An 11,569-nucleotide genomic window follows, 5' to 3' on the forward strand; every position below is an offset into this window, starting at 1 on the left:
AAGGGCTGGGTAAAGGGAGGGATGGAAGGGTGTGGGGGAGGGATGGAGGAAGGGGTTTTGCAGGAGGGATGGAGCAGTGGGTAAAGGGAGGGTTAGAGGAAGGTGTGGGCGAGGGTTGGAGGAAGCGGTCTGGGGGAGGGTTGGAGGAAGGGGTTTTGCAGGAGGAATGGAGCGGTGGGTAAAGGGAGGGTTAGGGGAAGGTGTGGGCGAGGGTTGGAGGAAGCGGTGTGGGGGAGGGTTGGAGGAAGGGGTTTTGTAGGAGGGATGGATGAAGGGGGTGTGGGGGAGGGATAGAGGAAGGGCTGGGTAAAGGGAGGGATAGAAGAAGGGATGTGAGGGAGATGGAGGAAGGAATTTTGTAGGAGGGATGGAGGGGAGGGTAAAGGGAGGGATGGAGGAAGGGGTGGGGGAGGGATGGAGGGGTGGGTAAAGGGAGGATTAGAGGAAAGGGTGTGGGGGAGGGTTGGAGGAAGCAGTGTGGGGGAGGGACGGAGGAAGGGGTTTTGTAGGAGGGAGGAAGGGGTGTAGGAGAGAGGGATGGAGGGATGTGGGGGAGGATAGAAGAAGGGCTGGGTAAAGGGATGAGTGGGGAGTAGGGGGATGGATAGGGTCGTGGGTAAAGGGAGGGTTGGAGGGGTTGGGGGAGGGAGGGACTACTGGGGGGAGCAATGGCTGGGTGATACCCCAGTGCATGCTGGGCTGGGGCAGTGTGGGGTGCGCTGCTTGCTGTGGGGCACCCCGAGTAGGTCCCGTTCCACCCCCGCACCCAGCAGCCTTGGGCGGGTGAAGGTGCCTGCTGAGAATAGCTGGTCCCTGACTCATGCTGCGGATGCACCCCCCGCCCCCCCCCGGGACCAATAAACCTCCCTTTCCTGAGAACAGATTGACTCATCCAGGCTAAAAACAGTGGTGGGGCTGGGACTGGGAGCCAGGACTCCTGGGTTCTTGCCTCGGCTCGGGGAGTGGTGCCTAGTGGTTAGATTGGGGGGGGGGCGTGCTGGGAGCCAGGACTCCTGGGTTCTCTCCTCAGCTCTGAGAGGCTTCTTGGCCCAGAATCAAGGTTCCCACATCCTACGTCCGGTCGGGAACCCCACTGCGCTCCCGCCGCCGGCCCCCGAGGCCGAGCAGGGCTCCAGCCACGTTCCTCAGCGCAATCCGTAAAGACAGAACCGCTCCGGCCCACCCGAAGGCCAGCAGAAATCCCGGGCTGCCTCGGCCCGGGCCTTGCCCATCACACATACCCGTCCTCGGGGAGAGGCTGACCCAGGCTAAAGGTCCTGCCCTGGCCTGGCCTGGCCCGGCAAACTGGCCCTCGCACCTGGGAGGCTGGCCGGTGTGTTCAGAGTCAGGCCCAGCCTCCTGGCTGGGGTCCGTATCGAACCTTCGCACCCTGCCCCACGTCGGCCAGCCCTTGTCCTAGACTTGAGGGGCTTAACGAGTGTCGCTTGTTACCACACACGCCGGTCGGTTGCCAAAGGCAGCTTCGGGGTTAAGCACCCCAGAACCTGGTATTACCCCCCCTCGAGCCCACTAGGCCCAGCACCCCAAAACTCAGGGTGACTGCCGGGCCATTAGGTCTCAAAGCTTTACATGAACGATTTACGCCCATGCCTTCTGGCATATGGGCCCAGAGGCTACTTCTGCGCCAAATCAAATGCCACCGCTAGCGGTATGGGCTACAGATCTAGTGGTAAGAGTGGCGGGTGGGGGCTGGGAGCCAGGACTCCTGGGTTCTCTCCCTGGCTCTGGGAGGGGAGTGTGGTCTAGTGGTTAGGGCAGAGGGGGCTGGGAGCCAGGACTCCTGGGTTCTCCCCTGACTGTGGAGGACAGGGCTGGCAGGGGACGAGAGTGCAGGAAGGGGTTAACACTAGCCAGACAGCAATGCCTCCCGTCACTCCTTCCCCAGCCCAGACAGGGCTGTTTGTAGGAATCACCTCATTCCAGGCCAGCCTTGCCCAGCCCCTTCTGGCACCAGCCCCCAGAGCCAGCTCCTCCCCACACTGGAAAAGAGAACCCTAGCTATACATAGCAATGACCTCACCCGGCTCACGGCCACCTCTGGGGTGGGGCGCGGGGGCTGGGTATACGGGGACCCCCTGTCCAGGGCTGAGATGCAGCCGTCTCTGGGGTGGGGCCGTCCCAGGGTGGTGATGAGTTGTCAGCCCGGGAGATGGTCTTTCCCAGGCCCATCCCTATGCAACAACAGCTGCATTCGGAGAGCTCCCCGGAGAGGAAAGGGAGCTCTGAGCTGGAATTTCCACTGGGCCGGATCCATCCCTTCTCCACGCCCAGCCTCAGCTGCAGCCTCTGCGGAGAAACAAGCCTTTCACTGCCGGGGGCTGCCCCACATGGCTTCCTCCATGTTCACCCCACCAGCCAGCCTGCCCCCCAACTCTTGGGCAGGATCAAAGCCAGCACTTCCTGGAAGGGAAAGGCCCCATTCCCCACCCCCTAAGCCAGCCAGTTGCTGCCCTGGGGCCGGATGGGAGCCAGTGCCCCCTAGAGGGGAAAGGCCCCGGTCCCCATTCCCTGCCCCCCTGAGCCAGCCAGTCCCTGCCCTGGGGCCGGATGGGAGCCAGCGCCCCCTGGAGGGGAGAGGCCTCGGGCCCCATTCCCTGCCCCGGGGCCGGATGGGAGCCAGCGCCCTTGGAGGGAACAGCCCCCTTGCCCCATTCTCTGCCCTCCCTGAGCCATTTTTCCATGTTCAACTTCCTGCCCTAAGCTCTAAACAGGAGACAGGACAGACAAACACAGCAAGGATCTTTCAGTCATTTATTGTTTTCTCTCTATATATTTATACAAATCTAACCCACCTCCTGTAATTTGCTACGGCAACGGTGACACCAACACTTGCAACAAGGCCCATAATACTTTTTGTCTGCGTTTATACCGGTGTAAAAAATAGATGTATAAAAAAAATAACCAGATGAATGATACAAAAAGAGAGACTGGACAGATATAAGCAGCTAGCTACATTCTAGCACTGTGAGGCACGGTCCGGCGACATCACCTTTAAGATAATGGCTGCCAGGACTATTTAAAACCCCTGGATAAATATTCAGGAACCAAGCAAATGGAGTTTGGGGGCTTTTTTTTGGTGCTTTTAAATTTCCAGCTAGAGGGTTGATTCTGTGATTTACCTTTAAGGCTCCAACAGGCAAGGGTTTCTGACTGCCAGACAAATATTTTCATTAAAGGCTGCGTGCGGTTAAACCCCTAGTGGCTATTTCTTAGGAAGGTGCAGAGTGCACCCATTGCCTTTAAGACTCCGGCAGGCAAGCATTTTTAATCACTAGACAAATATTTCCATTAAAGGGGAGTTGTCACCTCTTTCCTGCCCTCCCCCCCCACTTCTTCTGGGATTGGAGGTGTTGGGTTAAAAGGCCCCAGTGTCACTGGGCCCTGCCTGTCAGGCCACCCATTTTTCATCTGCCACAGCTCCCGCTGGAGAAAAGGCACAGAATGGCCCGTGGTCAGCCATGATTCCTCCCCACTCCCAGCCCCAGGCACCATGGAGGGGAGGCAAAGGGATTCTTAAAGGGCTGGGCTAAGGCAAAAAGAATAACATTGTTATTACAAGGGAGTGGGTACGCCTGGACGAGGAGTGCTGGGGGGGGGCAGGGGGGAGGAGGAAGAAGAATGAAAGCAAGAAAATGAGAGAAAAAGAACAAAAGACCAAGTGAAAGAAAAGAAAGTGAGAGAGAGCTCCAAGAAAAGGAGGAGAACGATCGAAAGAGAGAGAAAGACAATAAATGAATAAATACGTGACGGGAAAAAAAAAGGAAACGAATGAATGAATGAGAGGAAATGAAAAGAAAAGCAAGGGAGCAAAGAATAAATAAGAAAGACAAAGAGAGGGATAAAGGAAAAGAATGAATGAAAGATAAAGACCGTAAATGAAATAGGAAAAGAAAGAAAGACAGACAATAAATGAGAGAGAAAAAGGATGCAAAAAGAAGGAAAGAAAAGAAGAGAAATGAATGAGAGGACAAGACAGACAGATGAGATCCGGAGAACCCGGTGGGAGCCCAGCCCTTCTCCCCAGCCCTCAGCCGGCCCAGCAGCCCCTGGCACGGCTAGGCCTGGATGAAGATGAGCCGGGCAGAATACACCAGGTCGGCCAGGTAGACCAGCAGGTTGATGGCCGTCAGCACGGCAATGGCCACCAACTTATCCCAGTCGCAGAAGCTTCTGTTGCTGCTGCAGCCGGAGGGCCGGCGCGGCCTACCACCCTGCTTGCTGTCGAAGTTGTAGATGGGCCAGATGACGGTGGCTGTGGCGTACATGAGCACGGCCAGCAGCGTGTAGCCACTTAGGAACTTATTGAAGGCGCAGGGCAGCCAGCCGGTGCACTCCCCGATGCACAGCACGATGACCACCAGCGAGAGGATGAAGCAGATGCAGTAGACGGCCAGGCACCACTTCAGCCCCTCGTGGCGGTCGTAGGAGATCGGGTCGCTGATGAAGACAAAGATGATGCAGGCCACGAAGGTCTCTACCACCTTCAGCAGCCCGGGCACGGAGGCCATGTAGCCCGTCACCTCGCCTGGCTTGGCCCGGGTCATGGTCACCTCCACCGAGTAGGCCAGGCAGGTGAGGCAGGAGAAGACGGTGGCAGCGATGCGGTAGTCCTTGGTTTGCCAGAGGGGGCTCTGTGCTGGATGTAGGTGACCGGGTAGATGACGGAGGCCGAGAGGCACATGAGGGTGGCGTACATGGCGAAGGTGATGGGAAAGTTCTTCCAGGAGACGGGTATGCGGTGCTGGAGCCCGATGAACCTCCACCAGCAGCACCAGCAGCGTCATGGCAAAGCAGAAGCACCAGCAGAACATGCACCAGTCACCGCTACGGTCATCCCAGTTCCCCTGGTGCACCACCAGGCTGAAGGGTGACGCAGGCGAAAAGCGCCTCCAGCAGGCGGACGATGCCCACCTGCGAGGTCAGGGCCTGTGTGTTGCCCACGGACTTGGTGCGCTGGATCGGCATGGTGGGGTCACCTGGGGAGGAGGAGAGTCAGGGCGCGGTACAGGAATCCGGCATGTGCACAGAGCCGGGGCAATCTCCATCCACTCCAGCAGGGGCAGCCGGGACAGACAGACAAACGGACACACACACACACACTCTCTCTCTCTCTCTCTAAGGGGGGCTCTTTCAGCGCCTCCGGTCCAAGGCAGACACCCCATCCCGTCACCAGCAGGGCCCAGTTGAGCTGACCTTGGGGTTCCTGACCCCAGTGCCCTGTGGGTAGAGCCAGGCTGAAAAATTTGGGGAAACGGGGCTAGGAGCCAGGACTCCTGGGTTCTCTCCCCTGCTCTGAGAGAGAGTGGGGGGCAGTGGTTGGGGGGGGGGGGGCTGGGAGCCAGGACTCCAGGGTTCTCTCCCCTGCTCTGAGAGGGGAGTGGGCTCTAGTGGTTACAGCGGGAGGGGCTGGGAATCAGGACTTCTGGGTTCTCTCCCCAGCTCTGAGAGGGGAGTGGGCTCTAGTGATTACAGTGGGAGGGGCTGGAAATCAAGACTCCTGGGTTCTCTCCCTGGCTCTGAGAGGGGAGTGGGGCTAGTGGTGAGAGCACGGGGCAGTGGGAGTGTGCATCTCTGGAGCATGATTGGGCAGGGAGGAGAAAGGGAGATGGAGGAAGAGAGGGAAGGACAGAGCGGCAGAAGGAAGGAGTGACGGAGGACTCTGGGCTGCGACAGAAAGATGGGAGCATGATGGGGGCCCCCTGAGGCTGCATGGCAGAGAGGGGGATGGATCCAAGCCAACCCGGGGGCACTGCCAGGCATAGGGCAAATTCACAGAGGGAAAGATTCCCCCGACCGGTCCTGGGAGCCAGTACCCCAACCCCAGCCCCATCCATGTCATGGGAGCCACAATCCCCCCTCCGGCCCCGCCCGGGTCCTGAGAGCCAGCTTCGCCCCCCCCCCCCCCCGCCGGGTCCTGGGAGCCAAGGCCCCTCCTCCAGCCCTGCCCAGGTCCTGGGAGCCAGGGTCGCCCCTCCGGCGCCGCCCAGTGTCCTGAGGGCCAGCACCTCCCCCTTCGGACATGTCTGGATCCTGGAAGCCAGGACTCCCTCCCCCCAACTCCAACAGCTGGAACTACTCAGCCAGGCCTAGAAATATCCTGTCATGGAGCGTGGGGTGCAGGGGGGAGATACACATAGGTCCCTCCCCCCAAACCAAGTGGTCAGACAGCTGCTCCCCAATATGTCCCGCTGCTCCACATTGCCACCCAAAGCTGCCCCTGCTCCCTCCCCACCCAGCTTCCACCCACTGTCCCCCCCAGTGCCCTTGCTTGCTTGGATGTGGGGGTGAAAGGGTTTCATCCCCTGGGGCAGGCCAGGAACCTTCAGATTGAACTGGGGGGGGGGTTAAAGGGTCACATGGTTTATGAAGGGGGTGGCAGGGAGGAGTGAGATCCGGATGCTGGGAGGGAGACCTGTTCCCATACCCCAGTCCTGGGGTCCCCCCACAGCGGAGCAGTGAGCCCAGCCTGATGGTAGAGTAGGAGAGTCTAGTGGTTAGAGTGGGGGTAGGGGGGAAGCACTGGGAGCCAGGACTCCTGGGTTCTACCCCCGACACACTGCACCCTTTGCACCACTCCTGTCCCTCTGCCTGCCTCAGTTTCCCCACCTCTGAGGAGCAGAGGGGCTGGGAGAACCGTTCACTCAATCAAGTTAATTTAACACTGACAGCTGGGGTGAGGGTGATGGTGAAGGCAGTTAATGGCTCCAGTAGGAGCCATGTCACTTTCTCTCTGTTCCTCCCTTGCACAGATCCGCTATGTCCGTGCCTGTCAGGCGGGAGGGGTGGCTGGAAACTCGCCCCGCCTCGGTCCAGCCCATGACGCTGGGAGCCAGACACTGGATCCTGCTCTTTCCTGGGAAGAAACTGGGCAGCTGGGCCGGGAGCCCTGTTCCTCCTGACCATGGAACCCAGGAGTCCCTGGCTCCAGCCCCTCCAGCCAACCCACTAGACCAGTGCTTGCCTGTCTCAGAGCGGCTCCCTTGGTCTGTCGGGTAGTGCTGGGCTGGGGGCCAGAGAGGAGGGGCAAAGGGAGGGGGAGGAAGGGCACTGGGGTTGGGCGGGGGGTGGGGGGGGGGCAGCCTGCAGCCGCTGCCCTTATAAGGCCTAGAGAAAACCCAACCCCAGCGTGTTATTTTCCACCTCTCTCACTTCGGCATTTCAGGGCCTTGGGCACAGGCCTGAAACAAGGCTGGGCTTCCCCAGCAGGCGAGCGCAGCAGGATGCCTGGGTTCTGTCCTGCCTCTGTGCAGGCAGTGGGGTCTAGTGGTTAGAGCGGGGGCTGGGAGCCAGGACTCCTGGGTCCATTCCCTGGCTCTGCTACTGCTTTGCTTGGCTACCTAGGGCGAGCCATTACCCCACTCTGTGCCTCTATTTCCCCAGCTGTGAAACAGGGCTCACCACCCCGAGCCTTCCTGCCCCGAGCCCTCTGAGTGAGGTCTGCGGGCGCCAGGCAGCGGATCCCCATAGTCCCACAAGCCTGGACGAAAGCACCCCCACCCCCTTCGCCAACATTTTGATTCACGCCTCCCTGGGCAGGTCTCGGCTTTCTCTGGCAGAACCCACAGTCCATACAACCCTGCTGATGCCAGGGCCCCACCCACTCTAACCACTAGCCCACACTTCTCTCTCCCTAGCCTGCCGAACCTGCCAGGAGGGGTGCCCGCATTGCCATGTTGTGTGACCTCCATCCCACCCCACCAGGGGCAGTTCTGAGCCCCCCCTGTAGGGGGCAGCGGGACAGACAGACACTGCCTGGTAAACTCCTTCCCCCAGCCGTGACACCCCCCTCCCATGTCACTCAAGGGGCCAAGAGATCAAGGGATGAATTATATGGGGTCACAGTCATCCCCCCACAATCCCCTCTTCTGGGGGGCTATTTTACAGCTCCCTCCTTTTTGTGGGGTAACCGCTCCCCCCACAAAATATTTACCCCAGTGATGGGCCAAAATTCTATTGGGGGGATTTGTTAAGAGGCATGGGGGCAGTGTCCTGTGGTGGGGTTTTTTGGGGTGGGGGACAGAGAGGTGGCCCCCACAAATGCTGCACCCTGGATTTGACAGTCCTACCCAGATCTCAGTGCAGCCGAGGCTGTGGCTGGACTCTGAGCTGCCTGAAATACTCCTGCCATCCACAGGGCATGGCAACCCCCCCACCGAAGACCAATCCCCCCCAGCCCGCAGAAGGGCTGCCCTCCAGCCCCAAATCACAATGGACCCCTCCAATCCACCAGAGCACCGAGTCACTCCACACGCTGCAGCCCCCACCACATGCTCCACTCACCCCCACTAAACCCCCCACTTTCTGCCCCAGCCCCTAGAAAGCCTCTCAAGCCACACACCTCTCATCCTCCCCACAACCCCCCCAAACGGTGATACCCCCCAAACCCCACATTGTGCTGGGGTCCCCCAAAAGTTCCGCTCACCCTCCCCCCCAAAATAACCCCTCGTTTTCCGATCCAAGCCCCACAAAGAGCCTGACCCCCCCCTCCACGCCGCTCCCAGAGCTGGGGGTCCCCCAGACACGTTTCCATTGCGCTCTAGGCGCGGTGCGCAGGAAGCGGGGTGCGCATGGAGCAGGGTATTTACCTGGCTGGGGGGCCTGGAGCAGATCTGGGGCGCTGGTTGCTCCGCTGCGCGCTAGCTGCAGAGATTTGGAAGCGCGGGGCTGGGCGCGGGCAGGGGGGCGTCTCTCCGCTCAGGGCGGAAAGGGCGGGGGGGGGGCAGACACCCCGCCCAGCCGGGATAGCGGCGTCTCGGGGGAGGGTGGGGCAGCGTGTGTGTCCCCGCCCCCTCCCCTTCCCGCCCTACAAACAGACGGGACCCCCGTGGCATGAACCAGGGACATAACCCCCTGTCCGTATCCCCCAACTCCCCCCATGCACCCCCACTTCCCTCGCCCCGGCAGACACCCCAGAGCTCCCCAGCCCCATGCACACAGCCCCTCATTCCCCAGAGCTCCCACAACCCCCAAAGCTCCCGTCCTCCCGTGCACATAGCACCCCCCAACCCCCATAGCTCCCAACCCCCCTGCACAGTCCCCCAATCCTCTCGAGCTCCCACACACCCCCATGAGTACAGCCCCCCATCCCCCAGAGCTCCCACTCTCCCTGCACACAGCCCCCCTCCTCCAGAGCTCCCACCCCCCATGCACAGAGTCCCCCATGCACTAAAACTGCCACCCCCCCCATGCACACAGCCCCCCATTCCCCAGAGCTCCCACAACCCCCAAAGCTCCCGTCCTCCCATGCACATAGCACCCCCAACCCTCATAGCTCCCACCCCCATGCACACAGCCCCCCATCCTCCAGAGCTCCCATTCCCCCATGCACAAAGGCCCCGCATCCTTCAAGCTCCCACCCCCCTATGTGTACAGCCCTCATCCCCCAGAGCTCCCACTCTCCATGCAAACAGCCCCCCATCCTCCAGAGCTCCCATCCCCCATGCACAGAGCCCCCCCCCCATGCACCAAAGCTCCCACCCCCATGCACACAGACCCCCATCCCCCAGAGCTCCACACCCAGGAAAACAGGATACCGGGGTGACTGGCCCTGGGGGCGGGGGGGATCTGAGGTGCAGGATACCAGGGGTGGATGAGCCCTTGGGGCAGATCTCAGAGCAGGATACAGGGGTGGATGGGCCCCAGGGCGGATCTGAGGGGCGGGATATTGGGGTGGATCTGAGAGGCAGGATACCGGGGTGGATGGGCCCTGGGGGCAGATCCGAGGGCCAGGGCAGGATAGCCAGGGTGGATGGCACTAGTGGTAGCTCTGAGGGTGCAGGACCCCGGGGTGGACTGGCTCCTGGTGCAGATCCGAGGGGCAAGATGCCGAGGTAGATGGCCCCCAGGGGTGGATGTGAGGGGCAGGGCAGGATACCTGGATGGCTTGGCCCCGGGGTGCATCTGAGGGGCAGGACACGAACAGGGTGGATGAGCCCCTGGGGCAGATCCGAGAGGCAGGATAAATAGATGGGATTGGGCCCGGGGGCAGATCCGAGGGGCAGGACACTGGGGTGGATTGGCCCCTGGGGCAAATCCGAGGGGCAGGATACGGGTGTTTTGGGCCCAGGGGCAGATCCAGGGGCAGGACACGGGGATGAAGGGCCCGGGGGCAGATCTGAGGGGAAGGATACAGGGGCGGATCCGAGGGGCAGGACGCCGGGGTGAATGGGCCCCTGAGGTGGATCTGGGCAGAGAGGGGTAAAAAAGGAAGTGAGCCAGGGAGGGTGCAGGGCAGGGCTGGGCTGCTGCCGGAGGGGTTGTTAGGGGTGTTGCTCACAGAACAAAGATGTTTCCTGTGCTTGTGGTAACTGTCACATCACTTCTGCACAGGTTCCCCAGGCAAGGACTCAGCGCTGCGAGCTTCCTCCCAGCAGTGCCCCACAGACTGTGGCTGTGTTTGTGGGACTGTTTTTGGTTTTCCATGGTGACGGGAGTGGGGCCTGGGGAGGGGCTCCCCGGTGCACACAGCTGTACTCCACATCTGGCCCAGCTTCCGTCACCAGCGGGCGGGGCAGGGGGGACAGCAGCCCCCCTCCCCCAATACGGGGATGTCCCCACAGGAGGCCCCGCCCCTCCAGGATCTCAATATTGGTTGCCCAGACAACCCTAGTGCCGCCCCCAACTTCCATCATCTGACACAGGGGTTCTCAAACGTCATCGCACCCGACCCACTCTCACAACAAAATTACAGCACCTGACGCCAGCCCTGCCGACCCCATTACAACATGGTCGCGACCCACAGTCTGATAACACCCCTCCTGACCCCTGTCGCGGCCCCCTCCCTCCCTGCCACTGGGCAGAGGGGAGTCAGAGTCTAGTGGTTAGAGCGAGGGGGGGTGGCAGAGGAGCCAGGAACTCCTGGGTTCTCTCTGTGGCTCTGGGAGGGGAGTGGGGCCTAGTGGTTAGAGCAGAGGGAGGCTGGGAGCCAGGACTCCTGGGTTCTCTCCCTGACTCTGGAGAAGAATGGGGCATAGTGGTTAAAGTGGGGGGGGGGGGGCTGGGGCCAGGATTCCTGTTCTCTCCCCACCCATGGGAGGGAAGGGGTTAGAGCAGGAGCCTGGGAGCTAACAGAGCTCTCTGCGCTGCCTTTTAGCTCTGGGGCCGCTCACCAAAAAAGAAATTCCCGCCCCCCCCCCCCCGACTGGCCAATCCGCCCCACCCCCCACACCCCCTTCCACAAGGCAGCCGCTGGCTGCTCCATTTCCCCTTTCCTGGTGGCTGCAGGGAACAGAAGGTTCATTCACCTCCCAGCCCGGGCTCAAAGCTCCCTCCTGGAAGTGGGGGTGGGGAATGGGGCTGGGGGCCTCTCCCCTGTGGGACATGGGGCCTTTCCTCTCTTGTCAGGACCTGCCCCATTACCGGTGCAGAGCTGCCTCCTGTGGCAGAGCCAGCATGGCAAAGAAGCAGCCAACCCCTTTTTCGGCAGCTCACCGCCGGCCTCTGCCCTCAGCCCCCTTGGCCCCACTGGTCCACAGCAGGATGAGATTCTGGGCAGCAGGGAGCGGGGCAGGGGCTCAACAGGGTGTGCTCTGCTCTGGCCGTCAGCCGC

General features: G+C 61.2%; 1 protein-coding gene across 1 annotated transcript; it reads right to left on the bottom strand.

The window, feature by feature from the left end:
• Positions 1 to 2,758: 2,758 nt before the first annotated feature.
• On the bottom strand, positions 2,759 to 8,713 carry MYADM (myeloid associated differentiation marker). Its single transcript, XM_050927561.1, is given in 5 exon segments — positions 2,759 to 4,640; positions 4,643 to 4,774; positions 4,776 to 4,886; positions 4,888 to 4,997; positions 8,607 to 8,713. Coding segments are annotated over 4 exon segments (906 nt in total). The 5' UTR covers positions 4,987 to 4,997; positions 8,607 to 8,713; the 3' UTR covers positions 2,759 to 4,076.
• Between the last annotated feature and the right edge of the window lie 2,856 nt (positions 8,714 to 11,569).

The sequence above is a fragment of the Gopherus flavomarginatus genome, chromosome 18 (genome assembly GCF_025201925.1).
Source record: "Gopherus flavomarginatus isolate rGopFla2 chromosome 18, rGopFla2.mat.asm, whole genome shotgun sequence".
Classification (NCBI taxonomy): domain Eukaryota; kingdom Metazoa; phylum Chordata; order Testudines; family Testudinidae; genus Gopherus; species Gopherus flavomarginatus.